The 25,445-nt window shown below is 44.3% G+C and overlaps 1 protein-coding gene across 12 annotated transcripts in view; it reads left to right on the top strand.

Annotated features, from left to right (window-relative positions):
• The window catches only part of LOC110490935 (receptor-type tyrosine-protein phosphatase mu), a 302,121-nt gene that overhangs the window by 244,433 nt on the left and 32,243 nt on the right, over positions 1 to 25,445 (top strand). For 4 of the 12 annotated variants that reach the window (XM_036943982.1, XM_036943989.1, XM_036943985.1 and 1 more), the window contains 7 exons: positions 269 to 426; positions 4,504 to 4,578; positions 5,155 to 5,181; positions 8,792 to 8,803; positions 9,640 to 9,839; positions 18,413 to 18,500; positions 19,663 to 19,739. In XM_036943982.1, the coding sequence (XP_036799877.1) occupies positions 269 to 426; positions 4,504 to 4,578; positions 5,155 to 5,181; positions 8,792 to 8,803; positions 9,640 to 9,839; positions 18,413 to 18,500; positions 19,663 to 19,739 (637 nt within the window). The remainder of the gene's footprint in view (positions 1 to 268; positions 427 to 4,503; positions 4,579 to 5,154; positions 5,182 to 8,791; positions 8,804 to 9,639; positions 9,840 to 18,412; positions 18,501 to 19,662; positions 19,740 to 25,445) is intronic. The other 8 variants (XM_036943986.1, XM_036943988.1, XM_036943993.1 and 5 more) reach the window with 4 other exon arrangements.

The following is a 25,445-nucleotide window of genomic DNA, read 5'->3' as shown; positions in this document are numbered from 1 at the left end:
CAGTTAACCCACTGTTCCTAGGCCATCATTGGAAATAAGAATTTGTTCTTAACTGACTTGCCTAGTTAAATAAAGGTAAAAAAATGCTAAATAAATAAATTAATGATGTGAGAAGTGGAACTTTTCAATATGAGGCTGATTACTGTATGTAAACTGAGTGTATCGCTAACTGTGTCGCCCATAACCTTCCGGTGTTTTCCCTTTGTGGTCATCTCCAGTAACCTGACCTTCTCGTCTCTTCTTTTTATTGTGTTTGGTATGAAACCAGGAAACTGGCCAAGAAGCGCAAGGAGACTATGAGCAGCACGCGGCAGGAGATGACCGTGATGGTGAACTCCATGGACAAGAGCTACACGGAGCAGGGCACCAACTGTGATGAGGCCATCTCCTTCATGGACACCCACAGCCACACACTCAACGGGAGAAGTGAGTGTCCAACACCAAGGCATTGTGGGTTGGTTGGTGGGTGGCTGGGGAGTCTAGAGGGCTTTTCACACTACTGAGCTCAACCTCAATTTGCAGATACAGCGTTTAAATAAGGATTGTCGGTCTCAGATCTTAATGCGTTAAATTTCCAAAGCTGTCCAAATGCTCTTAATCTTTGTTTCTGATCCTGAGCCTTCCTAAACCCTGCTTACCTAATGATCCATCTCTTTCTAGCCTTTTATTTCCCTCCTATTGCCTCTATGGAGATCCTGTGTTGACACATGGACACTGGCTCTAGGTCCTACAGGTCCTGTCCCCTGTGTACCCCAAACAGCACTAACCCCAATGGGCTCAGTTGATCCACCCCAGCTGGCCTTGCTTCTCACCCCAGGGACAGCTGGCCCTGGCTGGGATACAATCCCCTAATCCCCCCCACCAACAGTGATCCCCAGGCCCAGACCAAGTCAGCACCTACAGCTTTGCATGCTGGGTCAGCAGGTCTCATCACCGTATGATATTCCCCTTTTACCCCCCTCCGCATCCACATGCCCCATCCCTCACAGCTATAAGACATTAAGGCACCCCTTATTATGATGATATTTCTTAGACCTTGTATCTCTGTTTCTGGAGACTGTAGACTAAGTAAGTCACAAACTGTGAAGACAGAGTTTTCTGTCTTTCTTTAAACTCTGAAGGCTAGGAGGTGCCAGGGTCACTAGCTATGTTTCTTTCCCCTCACCGCCATGTGTTCCTCTCCTCTGTCTGTCAAAGAAAAAGGGGACTGGAGCAAGAATGTGACTGCAAACATGTCTTTGATCGTTTCGCGTGCTTTTAATATTGCAGGAGTGAAACGCCATTTCTGCCTGAAAGGGCCTTCTGGTGTGTCGCCGGGCAGAGTGGATGGGCCCAGGAATTGTTGGATATTAATAAGTAAACATGCTCTCATTGAACGACAGGGCCATTCATCCGTGACCTTATCCCGCTGTCTATCACAATATCCTTGACTGACAGCTAGGTCACTGTCCCCAACTTATCAAGGCAGCTGTCGAATGGCGACCGAAAACACGGCGACCAAAGCTCAGCATACTCCGCCGGCTTTATCAACGAACCGGCTGAACGTTATTGATTCGGCTGATGTTGTATGAACACAGCGCGTTGTCTTACACAAACCAAAATACTGTCACTAAAAAAACATTAGCGTGTTTGTATCCATAAACTTAACATCTTGGCGCACCCATCCCGTTAGTGGGATCATTTTCATCAACATCCGCTGAATTGCAGAGCGCCAAATTAAAATGTAATTATAAAAAATATTTAATTTTCATGAAATCACAAGTGCAATATAGCAAAACACAGCTTAGCTTGTTAATCCACCTGGTGTGTCAGATTTCAGAAAAGCTGTACAGATAAAGCAAACCAAGGGTTTATGTAAGGACATCTCTCTCAGCAGACAAAACATTACAAACAGCTAGCAGCAAAGTAGATTGGTCATGAATGTCAGAAAAGCAATAAAATGAATCGCTTACCTTTGATGATCTTCGGATGTTTGCACTCATGAGACTCCCAGTTACACAATAAATGTTTGTTTTGTTCGATAAAGATTATTTTTATATCTAAAAACCTCCATTTGGTTGGCACGTTTTGTTTTGAAATCGACAGGCTCGGGCGTCACGACGGGGCAGAAGAAAATTCCAAATAGTATCCGTAAAGTTCGTAGAAACATGTCAAACGTTTTTTATAATCAATCCTCAGGTTGTTTTCACAATAAATAATCGATAATATTTCAACTGGACCGTAGCTTTTTCAATAGGAGAGAGAGAGAAAATGTCTGCTCTAAGCTGTTGCGCATGCAAAACTCTGCTGGCACCCAGCCATCCACTGATGCGATGTGATCGTTCTCGCTCATTTTTCAGAATAAAAGGCTGAAACTATGTCTAAAGACTGTTCACACCATGTGGAAGCCATAGGGAAAGGAAACTGTTTGATATCCCTTTAAATTGAGGGAAGGCATGCAATGAAACAGGGAGATTTCAAAATACGAGGCACTTCCTAGTTGGATTTTCCTCAGGTTTTCGCCTGCAATACCTGTTCTGTTATAATCACAGACAATATTTTGACAGTTTTGGAAACTTTAGAGTGTTTTCTATCCTAATCTGACAATTATATGCTTATTCTAGCGTCTGAGCCTGAGAAATAGGCAGGTTAATTTAGGTACGTTTTTCATCCAAACATCAAAATACTGCCCCCTACACTCAACAGGTTAACCGGAACAGTACATTTTACATTTACATTTTAGTAATTTAGCAGACGTCTCAGGTTTTTGACATTAGTCCACTTGTTAAATTTACTCTGTCAGGGAACAGGCTGCATTGTTTGATTCCTTCAGATTTTCAAGTCAGAAGTTTACATACACTTAGGTTGGAGTCATTAAAACTTGTTTTTCAACCACTCCACAAATGTCTTGTTAACAAACTATAGTTTTGGCAAGTCGGTTAGGACATCTACTTTGTGTATGACACAAGTAATTTTTCCAACAATTGTTTACAGACCGATTATTTCACTTATAATTCACTGTATCACAATTCCAGTGGGTCAGAAGTTTACCAACACTAAGTTGACTGTGCCTTTAAACAGCTTGGAAAATTCCAGAAAACTGTCATGGCTTTAGAAGCTTCTGATAGGCTAATTAACATAATTTGAGTCAATTGGAGGTGTACCAGTGGATGTATTTCAAGGCTTACCTTCAAACTCAGTGCCTCTTTGCTTGACATCATTGGAAAATCAAAAGAAATCAGCCAAGACTTCAGAAAAAAATTGTAGACCTCCACAAGTCTGGTTCATCCTTGAGAGCAATTTCCAAATGGCTGAAGGTACCACGTTCATCTGTACAAACAATAGTGCGCAAGTATAAACACCATGGGACCATGGGGCCGTCATACCGCTTAGGAAGGAGACGCGTTCTGTCTCCTAGAGATGAATGTACTTTGGTGCGAAAAGTGCAAATCAATCCCAGAACAACAGCAAAGGACCTTGTGACGATGCTGGAGGAAACAAGTACAAAAGTGTCTATATCCACAGTAAAACGAGTCCTTTATTGACATAACCTGAAAGGCCGCTCAGCAAGGAAGAAGCCACTGCTCCAAAACCGCCAAAAAAAGCCAGACTACGGTTTGCAACTGCACATGGGGACAAAGATCGTACTTTTTGGAGAAATGTCCTCTGGTCTGATGAAACAAAAATATAACTGTTTGGCCATAATGACCATCATTATGTTTGGAGGAAAAAGGGGAAGGCTTGCAAGCCGAAGATCACCATCCTAACCGTGAGGCACGGGCTGGCAGCATCATGTTGTGGGGGTGCTTTGCTGCAGGAGGGACTGGTACACTTCACAAAATAGATGGCAACATGAGAAAGGAAAATTATGTGGATATATTGAAGCAACATCTCAAGACATCAGTCAGGAAGTTAAAGCTTGGTTGCAAATGGGTCTTCCAGATGAACAATGACCCCAAGCATACTTCCAAAGTTGGGAAGATGGTATAAGGACAACAAAGTCAAGGTATTGGTGTGGCCATCACAAAGCCCTGACCTCAATCCTATTGAAAATTTGTGGGTAGAACTGAAAAAGCGTGTGCGAAAACTTGACTCAGTTACACCAGCTCTGTCAGGAGGAATGGGCCAAAATTCCCCCAACTTATTGTGGGAAGCTTGTGGAAGGCTACCCGAAACGTTTGACCCAAGTGAAGCAATTTAAAGGCAATGCTACCAAATACTAATTGATTGTATGGTAACTTCTGACCCACTGGGAATATGATGAAATAAATAAAAGCTGAAATAAATCATTCTCTCTATTATTATTCTGACATTTCACATTCTTACAATAAAGTGGTGATCTTAACTGACCTAAGACAGGGAATTTTTACTAGGATTAAATGTCAGGAATTGTGAAAAACAGAGTTTAAATGTATTTGGCTAAGGTGTATGTAAACTTCCGACTTCAACTGTGTACTATTACTTCTTCCTTCACTAAAGGTTATATTGACCATTCTGTTTGACTGCTCTCTCTCTTGCTAAAAGCCGTTTCCTCGCCCTCGTCATTCACCATGAAGACTAACACACTCAGCACGTCTGTACCCACCTCCTACTACCCAGGTAAACTACCTCTTCAAACTCCTTTTAACACTAATAGCACCTTCTTTGTCCTCTTATGACCCTTGATCTCCGAGTGACCCCTTCAACTTTGACCTTTTAATGAATGGCCAATGCCGATCCAGGCGCCTTTGTTTGGTAAACGTTCTGCTTGATTTAACGGTGGCCTGCAAAACAATGTAATGATGCCTGTTCTCTTTTTGCCTGCAGTTTTAATTGCTCTATAGCGTTTGCACTTCAGCATTCTATTTCCGGCCCCTACTTGGGAGAACCATATTTAGCCATATTGGTAGATCGATTTGAAGTAATAATGAAATTCAAGGGATTTTGTTGGACATGATATTAAACTGACTTAGTTATAATCTCTCATATTGTTACTTATGAGCTATTTATGCTGTTCTTCCATGGGGGGTGGGGGGAGGGGGGTTCTTTGCCTCTCTTGTTGACTGTAATAACAATTTACTGCTCTGCTATAATGTTGCTGTCTCACCTGAGGGGAGAGCACGTCACCCTATTCACTGCTATATTCTCTCTTCTTTGTTAACCCCCTACTCTGCACTGGTTTTGGGGTGTGGGCAGATCCCTTTGTGCCAACCGCTATCTTGGGTGAGAAAACATTCTTTATTTTTTTCCTACAATACATTTCTTATGCTTACAGACCAACTAAGAGACAGCCTACTCTAAAATAGACCAGGTGCTGTGCATTTGAGGGAAGGGGAGGGGGAGAGAAGAGAGAGAGAGAGAGAGAGTCAGAGTAATTTGGACTGTTTTTTTTCTTCCTGATAATGGCTTTCACACATTCATACCTGCCTGCTTTTCTTCTTTATGTCAGACCAGAAGGTTTTGTTTCTTTCTAATCAAGCTGAGGTTGGCTAATTCACTCCATCCCATCCGCATTCCGTGTCGTGCGTGTGACGTCACGTATGTCTATGACCTCTCATATGCATGGACAGACAATGTGGACTGGATGAGGGGGAGTGGCACAGCAAACAAACTGAAAACATGCATACAAACAGACAAAGTAGTTCCAATCGCCATAGCAGAAAGTAGTTCCCATCGCCATAGCAGAAAGAAGTTCCCATCGCCATAGCAGAAAGAAGTTCCCATCGCCATAGCAGAAAGAAGTTCCCATCGCCATAGCAGAAAGAAGTTCCCATCGCCATAGCAGAAAGAAGTTCCCATCCCCATAGCAGAAAGTAGTTCCCATCGCCGTAGCAGAAAGTAGTTCCCATCGCCGTAGCAGAAAGTAGTTCCCATCCCCGTAGCAAAAAGTAGTTCCCATCGCCGTAGCAAAAAGTAGTTCCCATCGCCATAGCAGAAAGTAGTTCCCATCCCCATTGCAGAAAGTAGTTCCCATCCCCATTGCAGAAAGTAGTTCCCATCGCCAGAGCAGAAAGTAGTTCCCATCGCCAGAGCAGAAAGTAGTTCCCATCGCCAGAGCAGAAAGTAGTTCCCATCGCCAGAGCAGAAAGTAGTTCCCATCGCCAGAGCAGAAAGTAGTTCCCATCGCCAGAGCAGAAAGTTGTTCCCATCGCCATAGCAAAAAGTAGTTCCCATCGCCAGAGCAGAAAGTAGTTCCCATCCCCATAGCAGATAGTAGTTCCCATCCCCATAGCAGAAAGAAGTTCCCATCCCCATAGCAGAAAGTAGTTCCCATTGCCATAGCAGAAAGAAGTTCCCATCGCCATAGCAGAAAGAAGTTCCCATCGCCATAGCAGAAAGAAGTTCCCATTGCCATAGCAGAAAGAAGTTCCCATTGCCATAGCAGAAAGTAGTTCCCATCGCCATAGCAGAAAGTTGTTCCCAACGCCATAGCAGAAAGTAGTTCCCAACGCCATAGCAGAAAGTAGTTCCCATGGCCAGAGCAGAAAGTAGTTCCCATCGCCATAGCAGAAAGAAGTTTGCATCGCCATAGCAGAAAGTAGTTCCAATCGCCATAGCAGAAAGTAGTTCCCAACGCCATAGCAGAAAGAAGTTCCAATCGCCATAGCAGAAAGTAGTTCCCATCGCCATAGCAGAAAGTAGTTCCCAACGCCATAGCAGAAAGTAGTTCCAATCGCCATAGCAGAAAGAAGTTCCCATCGCCATAGCAGAAAGAAGTTCCCATCGCCATAGCAGAAAGTAGTTCCCATCTCCATAGCAGAAAGTTGTTCCCAACGCCATAGCAGAAAGAAGTTCCCATCGCCATAGCAGAAAGTAGTTCCCATCTCCATAGCAGAAAGTAGTTCCAATCGTCAGAGCAGAAAGTAGTTCCCATCGCCAGAGCCGAAAGTAGTTCCCATCGCCAGAGCAGAAAGAAGTTCCCATCGCCATAGCAGAAAGTAGTTCCCATCGCCATAGCAGAAAGTTGTTCCCATCGCCATAGCAGAAAGTAGTTCCCATCTCCATAGCAGAAAGAAGTTGCCATCGCCATAGCAGAAAGAAGTTGCCATCGCCATAGCAGAAAGTAGTTCCCATCGCCATAGCAGAAAGAAGTTGCCATCGCCATAGCAGAAAGTAGTTCCCATCGCCATAGCAGAAAGAAGTTGCCATCCCCATAGCAGAAAGTAGTTCCCATCCCCATAGCAGAAAGTAGTTCCCATCGCCATAGCAGAAAGAAGTTGCCATCCCCATAGCAGAAAGTAGTTCCCATCGCCATAGCAGAAAGTAGTTCCCATCGCCATAGCAGAAAGTAGTTCCCATCGCCATAGCAGAAAGTAGTTCCCATCCTCATAGCAGAAAGTAGTTCCCATCGCCGTAGCAGAAAGTAGTTCCCATCCCCATAGCAGAAAGTAGTTCCCATCGCCGTAGCAGAAAGTAGTTCCCATCCCCGTAGCAAAAAGTAGTTCCCATCGCCGTAGCAAAAAGTAGTTCCCATCGCCATAGCAAAAAGTAGTTCCCATCGCCATAGCAAAAAGTAGTTCCCATCCCCATTGCAGAAAGTAGTTCCCATCCCCATTGCAGAAAGTAGTCCCCATCCCCATAGCAGAAAGTAGTTCCCATCGCCAGAGCAGAAAGAAGTTCCCATCGCCAGAGCAGAAAGTAGTTCCCATCGCCAGAGCAGAAAGTAGTTCCCATTGCCAGAGCAGAAAGTAGTTCCCATCCCCATAGCAGAAAGTAGTTCCCATCCCCATAGCAGAAAGTAGTTCCCATTGCCATAGCAGAAAGAAGTTCCCATCGCCATAGCAATGACCATATAGAGAAGTGGCAAACATTGGAAAGCTCTCGGGCAAAGCTAAGGAATTATCCACTTTTGCCAATGTAATTATTGCCTAGCCGACCCTTGTCAACTCCTTCAGAACAATAATTGTCAGTTCCAACCCTTTCATTTAGAGAAACTTGTTTCAATAACTTTGTCTTGGTAGGTTGTTTGTTGTGCAGCCAGGTACATTAGATAACATACGCACACCACCTGTAGACATTTAAAATATTAACATACACTAAAATGTATTTTCTTTTAACCAGCTTTACACACTTTAGGGTAGTAGACAGAGCTAAAAAGCACAACAGTGTCTCAAGCAAGCATGGCATGGGTGATATTCTAGATGTTTCCCCAGGCAAGTCCCAATAGTTCACATTCACCGTTTACAGTACCTAGGAAAAGGGCAAGCTAGTGGTTTCACTTGTTTTCAAACGTGATCAGGAGATGATTTACCACAGATGTAGGATCTTAATTTGATCACTCTTTTGTTGCTGAGAATTTTCATACATTTATAGAAATTCACTAAAAACCCACACTAACAAACGGTTATATTAAGAGTATTGCACTTTTCATGTAGCCTACTTTTGGCCAGATCAAGCAACATTATGGACTAAAAGTTCAAATCCTGTTGCTGCAGGATTATTCTGGCTTTGACAATATAGGTCAAGTTAGTTAAACTGATTTGGCAAATGTCAAATGAAAATGTTATTAAGTGAACAAAATGTTTTGGTTCTTTATCATGTAATTATCAGCATTGATTACATTGAAATGGCCAATTCTAGGTGATTCCAACCAAATTAACACAACCCCAACTAAAGTGTCCCAAATCTAGCTTTCTGAGAGGTGTCCAATTGAACTGAATAGTTGCCTTGATCAGGACTCCCGGAATGGCAAAAAAATGTTGGTGCCTAGAAACAGCTAGAGAAAATTAAAACTGTGCAGGTGCTCATGCCTAAACTTATATTGTTGCTTATACCCTGTTTCCTTTCTCTTCTTTTCTTCTTCACATTTAACCTGTTATGTCCTCTAATAAAGTGCCCATTAATGGTAAGTTGCCAGTCTGCCCTGTTTTCTCTTCTGGGGTGAGGAGATGTGTGTGTGCCTCATGCTATTGAAAAGGGGCTTGCCTTGGGGGCTGCTCTCCCATCTTGTTGCCACGCATGCACTTGTGTTAGCGCATCTCACGCCCCCCTTCCTCCTGTGAAGCTATTAGCTAGCATGGCGGTCTGACTCCACCCGTGGACAGTGTTGCCTCATGCATATGTGGACTGTGACATACCCCCCCCCCCCCCCCCCCCCCCCCCCCTTTGTTGAATGGGGGGTCTCACGCCTCTGACATTTTGTGTTACGATTTTCCCGTTAGACGTAGTTACCGACCAAGGTAGCCACTTCATTTGATTGTGCACCCACGTCATCCATTCACCGCCACCATTCCATCATTTGTGCAACCTTATTTTGCCATTGGTCAAATTCTGAGGATAGAAAGGATTTTATTGAGAAGTTAGCCACAAGCTAGCGTTATCAGAACTGAGGGCTATTCTAGCGTCAATAGAAATAAAGCCAGCTCTTTCCCCTCATAGAAAATAGATGTAAATAGAGATACTGGGCACCATCTATTGAAACAGTGTTATAATACAAGATCCATATTATGTTGTCTTCACCACGTTTTACAGCACTGAAATAACTAGTCTAGCATGACATAGTTTATAAGTAACTCCTTTTCATTTCATGTTTTGTCATTGAATAACTTTATATTGTTACCTTGTATTCATCCATTATAATGTCAACAGTGTTTCCTTTCCTCTGTCTGTGGGGTTGTGCAGCACTCCAGTTCTGACCAGTGTGTGTGTTTGTGTGTCCTTGTCCTTCCTCTGTGTTTCCAGATGAGAACCACACCATGACCAGTGACACCAGTAGTCTGGTCCAGTCCCACAGCCACTCCTATAAGAAGAAGAGGGAGGTGGCGGATGTTCCTCCCTACCAGACCGGTCAGCTCCACCCGGCCATCCGCGTGGCCGACCTGCTCCAGCACATCACCCAGATGAAGTGTGCCGAGGGCTACGGCTTTAAGGAGGAGTATGAGGTGAGAGCCCCAACTACCTGCCTGTCTGACTAGTGTAGTGTCCCCTCTGTCCTCTCTCACATGGCACACAGTGTCCCCACATACCACAGTGTCCCCACATACCACAGTGTCCCCACAAACCACCATGTCCAGTATACACATATTCCACGTCACCTGTCTGTCTGTCTGTCTGTCTGTCTGTCTGTCTGTCTGTCTGTCTGTCTGTCTGTCTCTGTCTCTGTCTCTGTCTGTCTGTCTCTGTCTGTCTCTGTCTGTCTCTGTCTGTCTCTGTCTGTCTCTGTCTGTCTGTCTCTGTCTGTGTCTGTCTGTGTCTGTCTGTGTCTGTCTGTGTCTGTCTGTGTCTGTCTGTGTCTGTCTGTGTGTGTCTGTCTCTGTCTCTGTCTGTCTGTCTGTCTGTCTGTCTGTCTGTCTGTCTGTCTGTCTGTCTGTCTGTCTGTCTGTCTTTGCTCCCTCACTCTGAAACAAACCAAGCACACAGGTCCCTGTTTGTCTTTATTTTATTTTGGTTTTCCTTCCTTTTTGTGTTTCTTTGTTGCTTTTAATGCTTGCCTTCTTTCCTGGTTTGTTGCTTTTAATGCTTGCCTTCTTTCCTGGTTTGTTGCTTTTAATGCTTGCCTTCTTTCCTGGTTTGTTGCTTTTAATGCCTGCCTTCTTTCTTGGTTTGTTGCTTTCCTTCTCTTTTCTTTAGTGTTTAGATTCCTTGTTTGTTAGATGTTTCTGCATAGAGTTGCACTTTTGGTCTTTGTGAATGAACTTGTCATGAGCAATTAGTGCACAAAATGCACTAGTTCTGTGTCCACGCACTCCTCCCGTTCCAATGTTTGTGTCACCACTGAATTTCTCTGGCTTAGTGTTTGGGCTCCTGCAGTTTGTTGACTACACGCCACACTGCTTAGATCTTACTGCCTCGTGGACACCATCCATTTAGTCTAGCAACACTAAACCGCCATGGTTTGAAAATGTGCCTTCTAAATCTTGAAAATCCTACACCACGCACACACATACACACTCAATAAACACACACACACGCACATTCAATAAACACACACACGCAAGGGGGATTTCTGAGACTGTGACTTTGTGTTAACGGCTGAGACCATTGCGAGCTGCCAGCGATGCCTAGAGTCTGTATCGTGAACGAACTAGATGAGAACAGCGCTGCTCTCCAGAAGCTGATGACAGACCTAACGAATGTCACAGCAGTGTCTTATTCCCTCACCACTCAGCACATAGTGTGTGATTGTGGTGTTACGTTTGTGTGTGGGAGTGTGCTTGAATGCACATATTTGTTTGTGTGTGTACATACAGTATACACAAGCTACCTCGCTCACCTTCCAACCCATCACAAGGGAGTTTCTACCTTTTTCAACGGAGGGTATTTACCTGTAATGAACTATCCACCAACCCCCCTCCCATCTTATCCTTTACTTTGCTATACCCACTACTTACACAATAAACGACACAGGAATCAAATCAATAATTCAAGCTCCAATACCCGGGCCCTGTGGTTTGGTGCTACCCTCAGGGCTCAATTCATTATGGATATGGATGGAAGGCTTAGGCTACTAGTGCAATAATACAGTATTGCCAGTCGGGGAAAAAATAGTGTGGAATAATTTATGCCCCCTTCCACCCCTCCATCTGAAAGTGCTTCACTTCACTGTTTTAAAAAAAACATTTTTTATCTTTCTATTTGCAACGCCTCTAAAAGTTAGAGACGTCGTTCTCTTTTCTTTTCCTGCTACCACTGTCTTAGGTGTAAATGGTCTAGACATGACGAGCCGAGCACCAAACTAAACTGATCAATTCTAATCTCTCCCCCGATTCCATGCTTCTTGTTATTCCATAACTTTGTCTATGGGAAAGATAAACCAGGTAAGCGTGTCCCCTTTTTGGTTTGATTGTGAAATCTGTTTTTATATCGTTGCTTTGTCGTATTATTCTAGATGCAGCCAGCAAACAACCTATAGCTCCTATCTTGTAGAGTTGGTTCCTATGATATTGATCATAATTCTTTCTTTTATACCTGCTGTTCTGATGGCTACCCGGACTATTTGCATTGACCCCCCCCCCCCCCCCCCCCCCCCCATCCCCTCATTTTTTAAATAGTGTTTATGATCTATTATCAATGTATAGTCACTTTACTCCTACCTACATGTACATATTACCTCAATTATCTCGACTAACCTGTACCCCCTCACATTGACTCGATACCGGAACCCCCTGTATATAGCTTCGCTACTTGTATTTTACTGTTGCTCTTTCATTTTTTCTTTAGTTTATTTAGTAAATATTTTTCTTAACTCTTGTTTTTCTGAAAACTGCATTGTTGGTTAAGGGCTTGTAAGTAAGCATTTCACGGTAAGGTCCACACCTGTTGCATTCGGCGCATGTGACAAATAACATTTGATTTGATTGTCTGTGTCCAAAAACATGCATTTAAGTAGGCCTACAAATCACAAAATACTAGAAAAACAAATTTTTTTTTCTGCTCCAAATGAATCCCCTGTGGCCAGTGAGAATCAAAGAACAGTAAAATGAGTGTCGTTCCGTCGACACAACAGCACGTACCAGAGGTCCCATCCTAATGGAAGTGTTTGTAGACAAAACACACTCCGCATTCATCCCAGACACACAGTAAATGGGCCTGCTCCAGTTCAGGCCTGCCTCTTCTTCAAAGGCAAAAAACACATTTGATTTGTTTTGATGATAATGCAGTCAGAAGCCATTTGAAATGTTTACTCATGAAAGGCTGTAACTGCTCCAGCTTGCCCTCTTGCATTCAAAAACCAAAATATTAAGACTTGCAGATCATATTTAGTTGAAACCAATTGAGTTCCTGAGATCAACCTACTTTGTACCTAAATCAGCCATTAATATGCAGATTTTGCTGTGATCGTTATTCATGAATGGCCCTTACTTTTCCTCCCTCATATGCACCTCCCTAACCACTACACCATCTTACTCTGTAACACACTGTTCAACATCCAACTCGGTTTACCTTTCATGTCATCATAACACACTGTTTCTCTCCTCAGATTGGCTTCATACGGGCAGCATCTTCCAAGCATTATGTTAATTGCCGAAATGTGCCTTTGTATTTATGCCAGATTTTGCTGCCTACTGGTAAACACTTGAGAAGCGTTGTGTGGGGTAAAAACACAGTGGATCTGTTTTGCTGCTGAAGCTTTGTCTAAGGCCCTACCACGTTTGGTGCCTCTGAGGAGTGTTTTCAGAGTCTCTGTGGCCCTGTAGTCAGTAGCGTTGAGGGTGAAATCGCAAGGGGGTTTTAGAATCAAAAGGGGTTGGTGTCGCACCTGAGTGAGAGACTGAACATCAACAGCCATTCAGAAGCTCCTTTGAGCCGCGGGAACAATGGCTTCCACACTGTTTGTTCACTCGCTTGTTAAGGATAAGATTTGGGATAAGAGAGCACTTTTGTTTGGATTCGGGCCCGTGAGAGTGGACCATAGATCTCATCTCAGTTGGTCTACTTCATTGAAAATCACCTGTGTGATGCTTTGAAAAAGTTTGAGACGGAAAAGTATGCAGGGCTTTGAATTCATTACTTGTTTTCCACCAATCACGTTAAGGCTTACTGGCAGGTGGTGGGAAAACCTGGCCAATGGAGAATTAGTATGATACTGCCAATGGGGTTAGATGAAGCCTGGGGCTGCCTCCTAACTATTTGACTTGTAATTCCCCCACATCTTGCAGCAAGGCTGCTATGGATGTTAATAATTCAATATTATACCTTTTATATTTAACTAGACCTTTTTTCATTAGCAGCCAATGTTTGGGTGATTATCAGGCTCAGAAAAGGCATGTTGTAGACTCTTAACATTTCTTGAAACCCAGTTTTGGGTTTTCCCTTGATCTCTACATTAGCATAGAAGTCTTACAAACACAGTAGACATTGTTGCAAAATCTATTATTTCTCTAAACTAGAGATCCAATATTACACCTGAACATGAAAAAATATGAATAGTTGAACACCTGCCAGCATTGGTGCATTTCACGTCACTTAATCATTTTTTTGTGTTCTCTAACTCTCCCCAAACTATTTTGACAATGTGAAATGATTTATTCTTGAAGCTCTTTTTTTTCCTCTGACACCGCTCACCCCTGAAGTTTGACGTGTGTCTAAAGTAGTTTGCGGCAACGTTCTTCTCCCGCCCCTCCCCCCACCGCGGGCCAGTGTTGGACCACGGATCTCATTATAACACAGTTGAGAAAGAGCGGGAGGGAGAGAGAGCGAGAGGGAGAGAGATGAGCGTAAAGAAAGGTGCTCGTCAGTCATTCTATCACTCCTCTCTTCCCCGGGGGGAGAGAGAGAGAGAGAGAGAGAGAGGAAGCTGAGCGTAAAGAAAGGTGCTCGTCAGTCATTCTATCACTCCTCTCCTCCCCGGGTTGCCTCGCTCGCCATGGCTGCTCTGTGTCACTTCCTGCACATGAAAAGACAGCTGTCTTGAAAGATACATGGCAGCGATGAATAACAAAACAGCGCCACTTTGAAACTCAAAATCTAGAGAGGAGAAATGGAGAGAAAACAGAGGAAGACTAAGTGCCTCAATGTTGTCAATATGTGTTAAACTGTGTTTAATGTCTCTTTACTGCATCCAATTCTGAGACATTCGAAGAGAGAAAAAGCAATCTGCATTCAAATACGGCCTTCCCTTCAAAGTGTCACTTGTAGTGGCGGTTTACAAGGCCTGCGACGGCAAGTTTCTCCCCATACCCAATGTGGCCGGTAAAAGGTCATGTGATAATCCTAGTCTTTTAAGCTCGTTTCAAGGTGACGTCACAGCGTGTATACCTGATTCCCTTGTTCAAAGACGTCTTCAGGAAAATACAAACTTGATTCCTCCTCTCTGATTTCTCCCTCATTCCTCATTTACTCAAACAGCCATGTAAGCCTTGCCAAAGACTGATTTCTGTCATTGATGACTGTTAAGAAATGGCATATTTTCCCACCTTAGGCAGTCACAGAAAATACCACAAATGTAAATTTTGTTATTTGATATCGAGTGGAAGTGCCATTTCTCTCATTACGTCTGGCACTCGGTGGTGTGGGCGGGCAGGGAGGGGGACGACGACGACATCCGTGAGAGTGGGGCTCCTCGCCATGGGGACCAGGCTGCTTGCCATTATCCACTTGGAGCACTGATCAAGGCTTCTTGTCCTCTGAACGAGTTCTGTGTCATTTTATCATTGAGGGGAACAAGCGTGAGAGGGAGAGATATGGGGGGAGCAAGCGGCTTCCTTGGCCAAAAGAGGCTCCACTGCAGGCAATCAGAGCTAATCAGATCAGTTGTCTGATGGGGCTGAGAGAGAGGTATCGGAAGGAACGTTGGATGGATACGGCTAAATGACAATGCATCATTATGATCTATTTATACATTCTTGAAACTCGTTGGAGAGGCAGCAGGCAGCTGGAGGAGACATTAACTTACAGGAGGAAGAGGCAGCTGGAGGAGACATTAACTTACAGGGGAAGAGGCAGCAGGCAGCTGGAGGAGACATTAACTTATAGGGGGAAGAGGGAGCTGGAGGAGACATTAACTTACAGGGGAAGAGGCACCAGGCAGCTGGAAGAAACATTAACTTACAGGGGGAAGAGGCAGCTGGAGGAGCCATGAATTTACAGGTGGAAGAGGCAGCTGGAGGAGGCATTTACTTACAGGGGGAAGAGGCAGCAGGCAGCTGGAAGAAACATTAACTTACAGGGGGAAGAGGCAGCTGGAGGAGGCATTAACTTACAGGGGGAAGAGGCAGCAGGCAGCTGGAAGAGACATTAACTTACAGGGGGAAGAGGGAGCTGGAGGAGACATTAACTTACAGGGGGAAGAGGCAGCTGGAGGAGACATTAACTTACAGGGGGAAGAGGCAGCTGGAGGAGACATTAACTTACAGGGGGAAGAGGCAGGTGGAGGAGGCATTAACTTACAGGGGGAAGAGGGAGCTGGAGGAGACATTAACTTACAGGGGGAAGAGGCAGATAGAGGAGACATTAACTTACAGGGGGAAGAGGCAGATGGAGGAGACATTAACTTACAGAGGGAAGAGGCAGATGGAGGAGACATGAACTTACAGGGGGAAGAGGCAGCTGGAGGAGACATTAACTTACAGGGGGAAGAGGCAGCTGGCAGCTGGAAGAGACATTAACTTACAGGGGGAAGAGGGAGCTGGAGGAGACATTAACTTACAGGGGGAAGAGGCAGCTGGAGGAGACATTAACTTACAGGGGGAAGAGGCAGCTGGAGGAGACATTAACTTACAGGGGGAAGAGGCAGGTGGAGGAGGCATTAACTTACAGGGGGAAGAGGGAGCTGGAGGAGACATTAACTTACAGGGGGAAGAGGCAGATAGAGGAGACATTAACTTACAGGGGGAAGAGGCAGATGGAGGAGACATTAACTTACAGAGGGAAGAGGCAGATGGAGGAGACATGAACTTACAGGGGGAAGAGGCAGCTGGAGGAGACATTAACTTACAGGGGGAAGAGGCAGCTGGCAGCTGGAAGAGACATTAACTTACAGGGGGAAGAGGGAGCTGGAGGAGACATTAACTTACAGGGGGAAGAGGGAGCTGGAGGAGACATGAACTTACAGGGGAAGAGGGAGCTGGAGGAGACATTAACTTACAGGGGGAAGAGACAGCTGGAGGAGACATTAACTTACAGGGGGAAGAGGGAGCTGGAGGAGACATTAACTTACGGGGGAAGAGGCAGCAGGCAGTTGCAGGAGACGTTAACTTACAGGGGGAAGAGGGAGCTGGAGGAGACATTAACTTACGGGGGAAGAGGCAGCAGGCAGCTGGAGGAGACATTAACTTACAGGGGAAGAGGGAGCTGTAGGAGACATTAACTTACAGGGGAAGAGGGAGCTGGAGGAGACATTAACTTACAGGGAAGAGGGAGCTGGAGGAGACATTAACTTACAGGGGAAGAGGGAGCTGGAGGAGACATTAACTTACAGGGGAAGAAGGAGCTGGAGGAGACATTAACTTACAGGGGAAGAGGGAGCTGGATGAGACATTAACTTACAGGTGAAGAGGGAGCTGGAGGAGACATTAACTTACAGGGGAAGAGGGAGCTGGAGGAGACAGTAACTTACAGGGGAAGAGGGAGCTGGAGGAGACATTAACTTACAGGGGAAGAGGGAGCTGGAGGAGACAGTAACTTACAGGGGAAGAGGGAGCTGGAGGAGACATTAACTTACGGGGGAAGAGGGAGCTGGAGGAGACATTCACTTACAGGGGAAGAGGGAGCTGGAGGAGACATGAACTTACAGGGGGAAGAGGCAGCTGGAGGAGACATTAACTTACAGGGGGAAGAGGCAGCTGGCAGCTGGAAGAGACATTAACTTACAGGGGGAAGAGGGAGCTGGAGGAGACATTAACTTACAGGGGGAAGAGGGAGCTGGAGGAGACATTAACTTACGGGGGAAGAGGCAGCAGGCAGCTGGAGGAGACGTTAACTTACAGGGGGAAGAGGGAGCTGGAGGAGACATTAACTTACGGGGGAAGAGGCAGCAGGCAGCTGGAGGAGACATTAACTTACAGGGGAAGAGGGAGCTGGAGGAGACATTAACTTACAGGGAAGAGGGAGCTGGAGGAGACATTAACTTACAGGGGAAGAGGGAGCTGGAGGAGACATTAACTTACAGGGGAAGAGGGAGCTGGAGGAGACATTAACTTACAGGGAAGAGGGAGCTGGAGGAGACAGTAACTTACAGGGGAAGAGGGAGCTGGAGGAGACATTAACTTACGGGGGAAGAGGCAGCAGGCAGCTGCCTCACCAGCACCACTCCAGTGCTGATGTTTATTTTAATAATTAGTCCTAATTGCATGTCCCGGTGCGAGATCAGAATGGCAAAAAACTAATATGATACATTTTTCATGAGGTGCTCTGCTCGGGCAGAGTAGGGTTTTATCAGCCCTGTGTCTGTATGTGGTTGTTTTTATTCTATTTCATCTCATGTTATTTTTTGGGGGAACTAGTCCTTTAGAGGAGTATGTTGGTACAGTTTGTGCTGGACTGGTGTTCTACCTCGGTGAGGACGATTCTGATTGGCTTACAGCACCAGCGTAATGGGCACCTTTTCTGAAAAGGTTCCCAGAAGGCTATTTTGCTGCCTCCTTTCATGTCTAATAATGATGTGGATAGATATATATCTCTATTTTTAATAATGTGTCTCCTCTTTTGACCCGACAGGATCTGCCGCTGGGTTGTCATTTAAAGAGCTGACCTCCTAACCCTTTGGACCTTTCATGTCCTCTCTTTCTTTCTCTCTCCCAATTCAATTTAAGGGGCTTTATTGGCATGGGAACACACATGTTTACATTGCCAAAGCAAGTGAAATAGATAATAAACAAAAGGACAAAAATTGAAATGAACAGTAAACACTCACAAAAGTTTTTTTTTTAAATAGACATTTCAAATGTCATATGTCTGTTTACAGTATTGTAATATTGTAATAATGTGCAAATAGTTGAAGTATGAAAAGGAAAATAAATAAACATAAATATAGGTTGTATTTACAATCTCTCTCTCTCTCTTTTTTTCTCCACAGAGCTTCTTTGAAGGACAGTCTGCACCATGGGACTCTGCCAAGAAAGACGAGAACAGGATGAAGAACCGATACGGAAACATCATTGCATGTGGGTACAAATGATATGTCACCAGTATTTGTTGTTGTCATTCAATCCCCTAATGGTTAGATATGGATTTGTGAACATTATTGTGAAAAATGTCATTGATATATTGTCTGTTATTGTAAAGCAACATAAAGATAGGATCATATGAAAAATGTGTCTTGAAGCTGTGATCCTCATTCCAAACCACGTTGAATGTGCATGAGGATACAACACAGGTGGTCCTAATTGACTTGGCAATTATGAAAATGAGCCTTGACATGGCCTAGGGTTCCATCTTTCTCTACAGAACCATTTCACACATTTATTTTTCCCCATCGGCCTACTCCGATACACACACACACACACACACACACACACACACACACACACACACACACACACACACACAACCCCATCAGTAATGATGTGACCACCCCAGTTATTTCCATGTCAATAAGATTCCTGACACTTCCTGTCCCTGCAAATGAGCAACTGACCAATCGCAGTGCTGCACATGGCGCGACAACCAATGAGCTGGCGGGCACATTAGGGGGGACTGACAGTTTTCTGTCGGTTATAATAATTAGTGAATAAATCATTCAGAGTACGTTAGCATCTCCTCTGTGCAATGGGAGAGAAAGAAGGAGATCAGAGAAGATTGTTCTCCTATCAGTCATAATGAATTGTTATGACTAATGGAGAGACACTTGTTTCACAACCGAGCTCTGTCATGTGATGAATTTGATTAAGTAGAGTCACACATCACAGTAGTTGACTGCCCAAACTTCTCTGCACCTAACTGGTGATACGGGCTCTTACTGTGCCCAGATCCATCACTTTGAATCCCAACAACTAAGGTGAAACAATAACTGAAAACTCTAACTGAACAACTGAACAGCATAGTTATCTTACAAATAATTGTTGACTGTTATCCAAATGAATAGGGACTAAATCAACTTATTAACCCAGGAAATACTTTGTTCTAGAGGGCATATGTTAGACATCAGCACAGTGGCTAGGTAGTTTTGCAGTATGTGCAGGAGTTGATCTTAAACTCGGTGGACACTCTCCTCCACAGGGATAGCCGACCAGTGTTTTCCTCTCTGTCTCATCAATATTACTAATGGGGCCTTGTTTTCTCGTCCTCTCTCTTGTTTTTCTTTCTCTCTGTCCTGTCTTTATCCAGATGATCACTCCCGCGTCCGGCTGCAGGCTATCGAGGGAGAGCAGAGCTCCGATTACATTAATGCAAATTACGTGGATGTAAGTACAACACCAGCCTGGGCTTAGACATAAAGGTCAGCCAGCGTGTGTCTGTGCACACGCATAGCTCTCAGATGGAATGAGATGATGATCAGGCTCCTGCTTAAACCCACAATCCTCCTACCCACTCTCCTCCTCTTCCCGCACACCATTCAGAAGTTTAGACACACCTACTCATTCCGGGATTTATCTTTATTTTTACTGTTTTCTTCATTGCAGAATAATAGTGAAGACATCAAAGCTATGAAATAACACATATGGAATCATGTAGTAACCAAAAAAGTTTGAAACAAAACAAGATTCTTCAAAGTAGCCACCCTTTGCCTTGATTACGTCATTGAACACTCATGGCATTCTCTCAACCATCTTCACCTGGAATGCAATTCAATTCAAGGTGTGCCTTGTTAAATTGTGTGCTTTAATGTGTTTGAGCAAATCAGTTGTGTTGTGACAAGGTAGGGGTGGTATACAGAAGACAGCCCTATTTGGTAAAAGACCAAGTCAGTATTATGGCAAGAACAGAACTTTGAAAGTTTCTTCAAGTGCACAAAAACCATCAAGCGCTGTGATGAAACTGGCTCTTATGAGGACCGCCACAGGAAAGGAAGACCCAGAGTTACCTCTACAGCAGAGGATAAGTTCATTAGAGTTACCAGCCTCAGAAATTGCAGATAAATGCAAATAAATGCTTCACAGAGTTCAAGTAATAGACACATCTCAACATCAACTGTTCAGAGGAGACTGTGTGAATCACACATTCATGGTTGAATTGTTGCAAAGCAACCATTACTAAAGGACACCAATAGTAAGAAGAGACTTGCTTGGGCAAAGAAACACGAGCAATGGACATTAGACCACTGGAAATCTGTCCTTTGGTCTGATGAGTCCAAATTTGAGCTTTATGGTTCCAACTGCTGTGTCTTTGTGAGACGCAGAGCAGGTGAAAGGATGATCTCCGCATGTGTGTTTCCCACCGTGAAGCATGGAGGTGGTGTGATAGTGCTTTACTGGTGACACTTTCTGTGATTTATTCAGAATTCAAAGCACACTTAACCAGCATGGCTACCACAGCTTTCTGCAGCTATATGCCATCCCATCTGGTTAGTGCTTAGTGGGACTATCATTTTGTTTTTGAACCTGTCTAGGACTCCCCGCAACAGCCAGTGAAAGTGCAGGGCGCCAAATTCAAAACAACAAAACCTCATAATTAAAATTCCTCAAGCATACAAATATTTCACACCATTTTAAAGCTACAATTCTCATTAATCCAGCCACAGTGTCTGATTTCAAAAATGATTTACAGCGAGAGCACTACAAACAATTGTTAGGTCACCACCAAGCCACAGAAAAACACAGCCATTTTTTCCAGCCAAACAGAGAAGTCACAAAAAGCAGAAATAGAGATAAAATTCATCACTAACCTTTGATCTTCATCAGATGACACTCATAGGAATTTGTTACACAATACATGTATGTTTTGTTTGATAAAGTTCATATTTATATAAAAAAATCTGAGTTTACATTGGCGTGTTACGTTCAGTAGTTCTAAAACATGCGGTGATATTGCCACATCAATTTACAGAAATACTCATAATAAACATTGATCAAGATACAACTATTATACATGGAACTTTAGATAAACATCTCCTTAATGCAACCGCTGTGTCAGATTTCAAAAACTTTACGGAGAAAGCAAACCATGCAATAATCTGAGTACAGCCTTTAGACAACAAAGCAGCCAAAAAGATACCTGCCATATTGGGTAGTCAACATTGCTCAGAAATAGCATTTTAAATATTCACTTACCTTTGATGATCTTCATCAGAATGCACTCCCAGGAATCCCAGTTCCACCATAAATGTTTTGATATGTTCGATAATGTCCATCAGTTATGTCCAAATATCTTCTTTTGTTATGGTGTTTGGTAAACAAATCCAAAAGCGCATTCAGGTCGCGCCGAACTTCGGACAAAAAGTTCAAAAAGTTCTGTTACAGCCCGTAGAAACATGCCAACCTAAATATGGAATCAATCTTTAGGATGTTTTTAACATAAAACTGAATTAATGTTCCAACCGGACAATTCAATTGTCTGTACAAATTAAGTGGAACGAAGCTACCTTTCACGTGAGCGCGCCAGACCGAGGCTGTGGCACTCTGCCATACCACTCACTCAAAGAGCCCTTATGAGCCCCTCCTTTAGAGTAGAATCCTCAAAACAGGTTCTAAATACTGTTGACATCTAGTGGAAGCCTTGGGAAGTGAAAAATAACTAACATCACCCAATGGGGGCTGAGTTGAAAAACTACAAACCTCAGATTTCCCACTTCCTGGTTGGATCTTTCTCAGGTTTTCGCCTGCCATATGAGTTCTATTATATTCACAGACATCATTCAAACAGTTTTAGAAACTTCAGTTTTTTGTCTATCCAATACTAATAATAAATCAAATCAAATTTATTTGTCACATACACATGGTTAGCAGATGTTAATGTGAGTGTAGCGAAATGCTTGTGCTTCTAGTTCCGACAATGTAGTAATAACCAACGAGTAATCTAACCTAACAATTATAAAACTACTACCTTATACACACAAGTGTAAAGGGATAAAGAATATGTACACAAAGATATATGAATGAGTGATGGTACAGAACGGCATAGGCAATATGGAGTAGATGGTATACAGTACAGTATATACATATGAGATGAGTTATGTAAGGTATGTAAACAAAGTGGCATAGTTTAAAGTGGCTAGTGATACATGTATTACATAAATATGCAGTAGATTATATAGAGTACAGTATATACATATACATATGAGATGAGTATTGTAGGGTATGTAAACATTATATTAAGTAGCATTGTTTAAAGTGGCTAGTGATATATATTTTTACATACATTTCCATTATTAAAGTGGCTGGAGTTGAGTCAGTATGTTGGCAGCAGCCACTCAATGTTAGTGGTGGCTGTTTAACAGTCTGATGGCCTTGAGATAGAAGCTGTTTTTCAGTCTCTCGGCCCCTGCTTTGATTCACCTGTACTGACCTCGCCTTCTGGATGATAGCGGGGTGAACAGGCAGTGGCTCGGGTGGTTGTTGTCCTTGATGATCTTTATGGCCTTCCTGTGACATCAGGTGGTGTAGGTGTCCTGGAGGGCAGGTAGTTTGCTCCCAGTGATGCGTTGTGCAGACCTCACTACCCTCTGGAGAGCCTTACGGTTGTGGGCGGAGCAGTTGCTGTATCAGGCGGTAATACAGCCCGACAGGATGCTCTCGATTGTGCATCTGTAGAAGTTTGTGAGTGCTTTTGGTGACAAGCCGAATTTCTTCAGCCTCATGAGGTTGAAGAGACGCTGCTGCGCCTTCTTCACCACGCTGTCTGTGTGGGTAGACCAATTCAGTTTGTCTGTGATGTGTATGCCGAGGAACTTAAAACTTACTACCCTCTCCACTACTGTCCCGTCGATGTGGATAGGGGGGTGCTCCCTCTGCTGTTTCCTGAAGTCCACAATCATCTCCTTTGTTTTGTTGATGTTGAGTGTGAGGTTATTTTCCTGACACCACACTCCGAGGGCCCTCACCTCCTCCCTGTAGGCCGTCTCGTTGTTGGTAATCAAGCCTACCACTGTAGTGTCGTCCGCAAACGTGATGATTGAGTTGGAGGCGTGCATGGCCACGCAGTCGTGGGTGAACAGGGAGTACAGGAGAGGGCTCAGAACTCACCCTTGTGGGGCCCCAGTGTTGAGGATCAGTGGGGTGGAGATGTTGTTACCTACCCTCATCACCTGGGGGCGGCCTGTCAAGAAATCCAGTACCCATTTGCACAGGACGGGGTCGAGACCCAGGGTCTCGAGCTTGATGACGAGTTTGGAGAGTACTATGGTGTTAAATGCTGAGCTGTAGTCGATGAACAGCATTCTCACATAGGTATTCCTCTTGTCCAGATGGGTTAGGGCAGTGTGCAGTGTGGTTGAGATTGCATCGTCTGTGGACCTATTTGGGCGGTAAGCAAATTGGAGTGGGTCTAGGGTGTCAGGTAGGGTGGAGGTGATATGGTCCTTGACTAGTCTCTCAAACCACTTCATGATGACGGAAGTGAGCGCTACGGGGCGGTAGTCATTTAACTCAGCTACCTTAGCTTTCTTGGGAACAGGAACAATGGTGGCCCTCTTAAAGCATGTGGGAACAGCAGACTGGTATAGGGATTGATTGAATATGTCCGTAAACACACCAGCCAGCTGATCTGCGCATGCTCTGAGGGCGCGGCTGGGGATGCCGTCTGGGCCTGCAGCCTTGCGAGGGTTAACACGTTTAAATGTTTTACTCACCTCGGCTGCAGTGAAGGAGAGTCCGCATGTTTTGGTTGCGGGCCGTGTCAGTGGCACTGTATTGTCCTCAAAGCGGGCAAAAAAGTTATTTAGTCTGCCTGATAGCAAGACATCCTGGTCCACGTGTAACCATTCCAGCCCAGGACCTCCATATCCGGCTTCTTCACCTGCGGAATTATTTTAGACTAGCCACATGGACAGCTGATGAAACTGTGGGTTTGCACAGCCATATAATTTCTGCACAAACTGTCTCAGGTAAGCTCATCTGCGTGCTCGTTTTCCTCACCAGGTCTTGACTTGACTGCAGTTCGACGTCGTAACCGACTTCAGTGGGCAAAAGCTCACCTTTGATGGCCACTGGCACACTGGAGAAGTGCGTTCTTCACGGATGAATGCTGGTTCAACTGTACCGGGCAGATGACAGACCGTGTGTGATGTTTTGTGGGCGAGCGGTTTGCTGATGTCAATGTTGTGAACAGAGTGCCCCATGGTGGCGGTGGGGTTATGGCATGGGCAGGCATAAGCTACACACAGCAAGCACAATTGCATTGTCGTGCCATTCATCTGCCACCATCACCTCATGTTTCAGGATGTTGCATGGATCTGTACACAATTCCTGGAGGGTGAGAATGTCCCAGTTTTTCCATGGCCTGCATACTCAACAGACATGTCACCCATTGAGCATGTTTGGGATGCTCTGGATCAACATGTAAGACAGCGTGTTCCAGTTCCTGACAATATCCAGCAACTTTGCACAGCCATTGAAGAAGAGTGGGACAACATTCCACAGGTCACAATCAACAGCCTGATCAACTCTATGTGAAGGAGTTGTGTCGCGCTGCATGAAGCAAATGGTGGTCACACCTTATACTGACTGGTTTTCTGATCCACACCCTATCTTTTTTAAGGTATCTGTAACCAACAGATGCATATCTGTATTCCTAGTCATGTGAAGTCCAGACATTAGAGATTATTTAATTTGACAGATTTCCTTATATGACCTGTAACTCGGTAAAATCTTTGAAATTGTTGCATGTTGCGTTTTATATTTTTGAGAGCGAGAGAGATGGGGCATTGATCCAGATGGCCCGTCAGAAAGTTTTTAAAGATTTGTTTTGAGCCTCAGATGTAAACAGAGCCCACACTTTGGGTCATGGACTGACAAACAGCAGGGTCCCGGTAAACACACACACACACACACCACAAGCCCTGCTTGTGCCACAGGTCAGCGGTCCCCCTGCCGCTATCACGCCGGGTGTGTGAAATTGAGAAAAAGCCTTTGTGATACTTCAATGAATCTGTCATTGTGTCCAAAAAACGATAAGCTTCTGTACCAACTGTGATTGTGAACCATCCGGTGGCCATGCAAGAGGCTGTTGTGTGG

This window comes from Oncorhynchus mykiss, chromosome 15, assembly GCF_013265735.2.
Source record: "Oncorhynchus mykiss isolate Arlee chromosome 15, USDA_OmykA_1.1, whole genome shotgun sequence".
NCBI lineage: Eukaryota > Metazoa > Chordata > Actinopteri > Salmoniformes > Salmonidae > Oncorhynchus > Oncorhynchus mykiss.
This window is presented reverse-complemented; position numbering and strand designations above follow the sequence as displayed.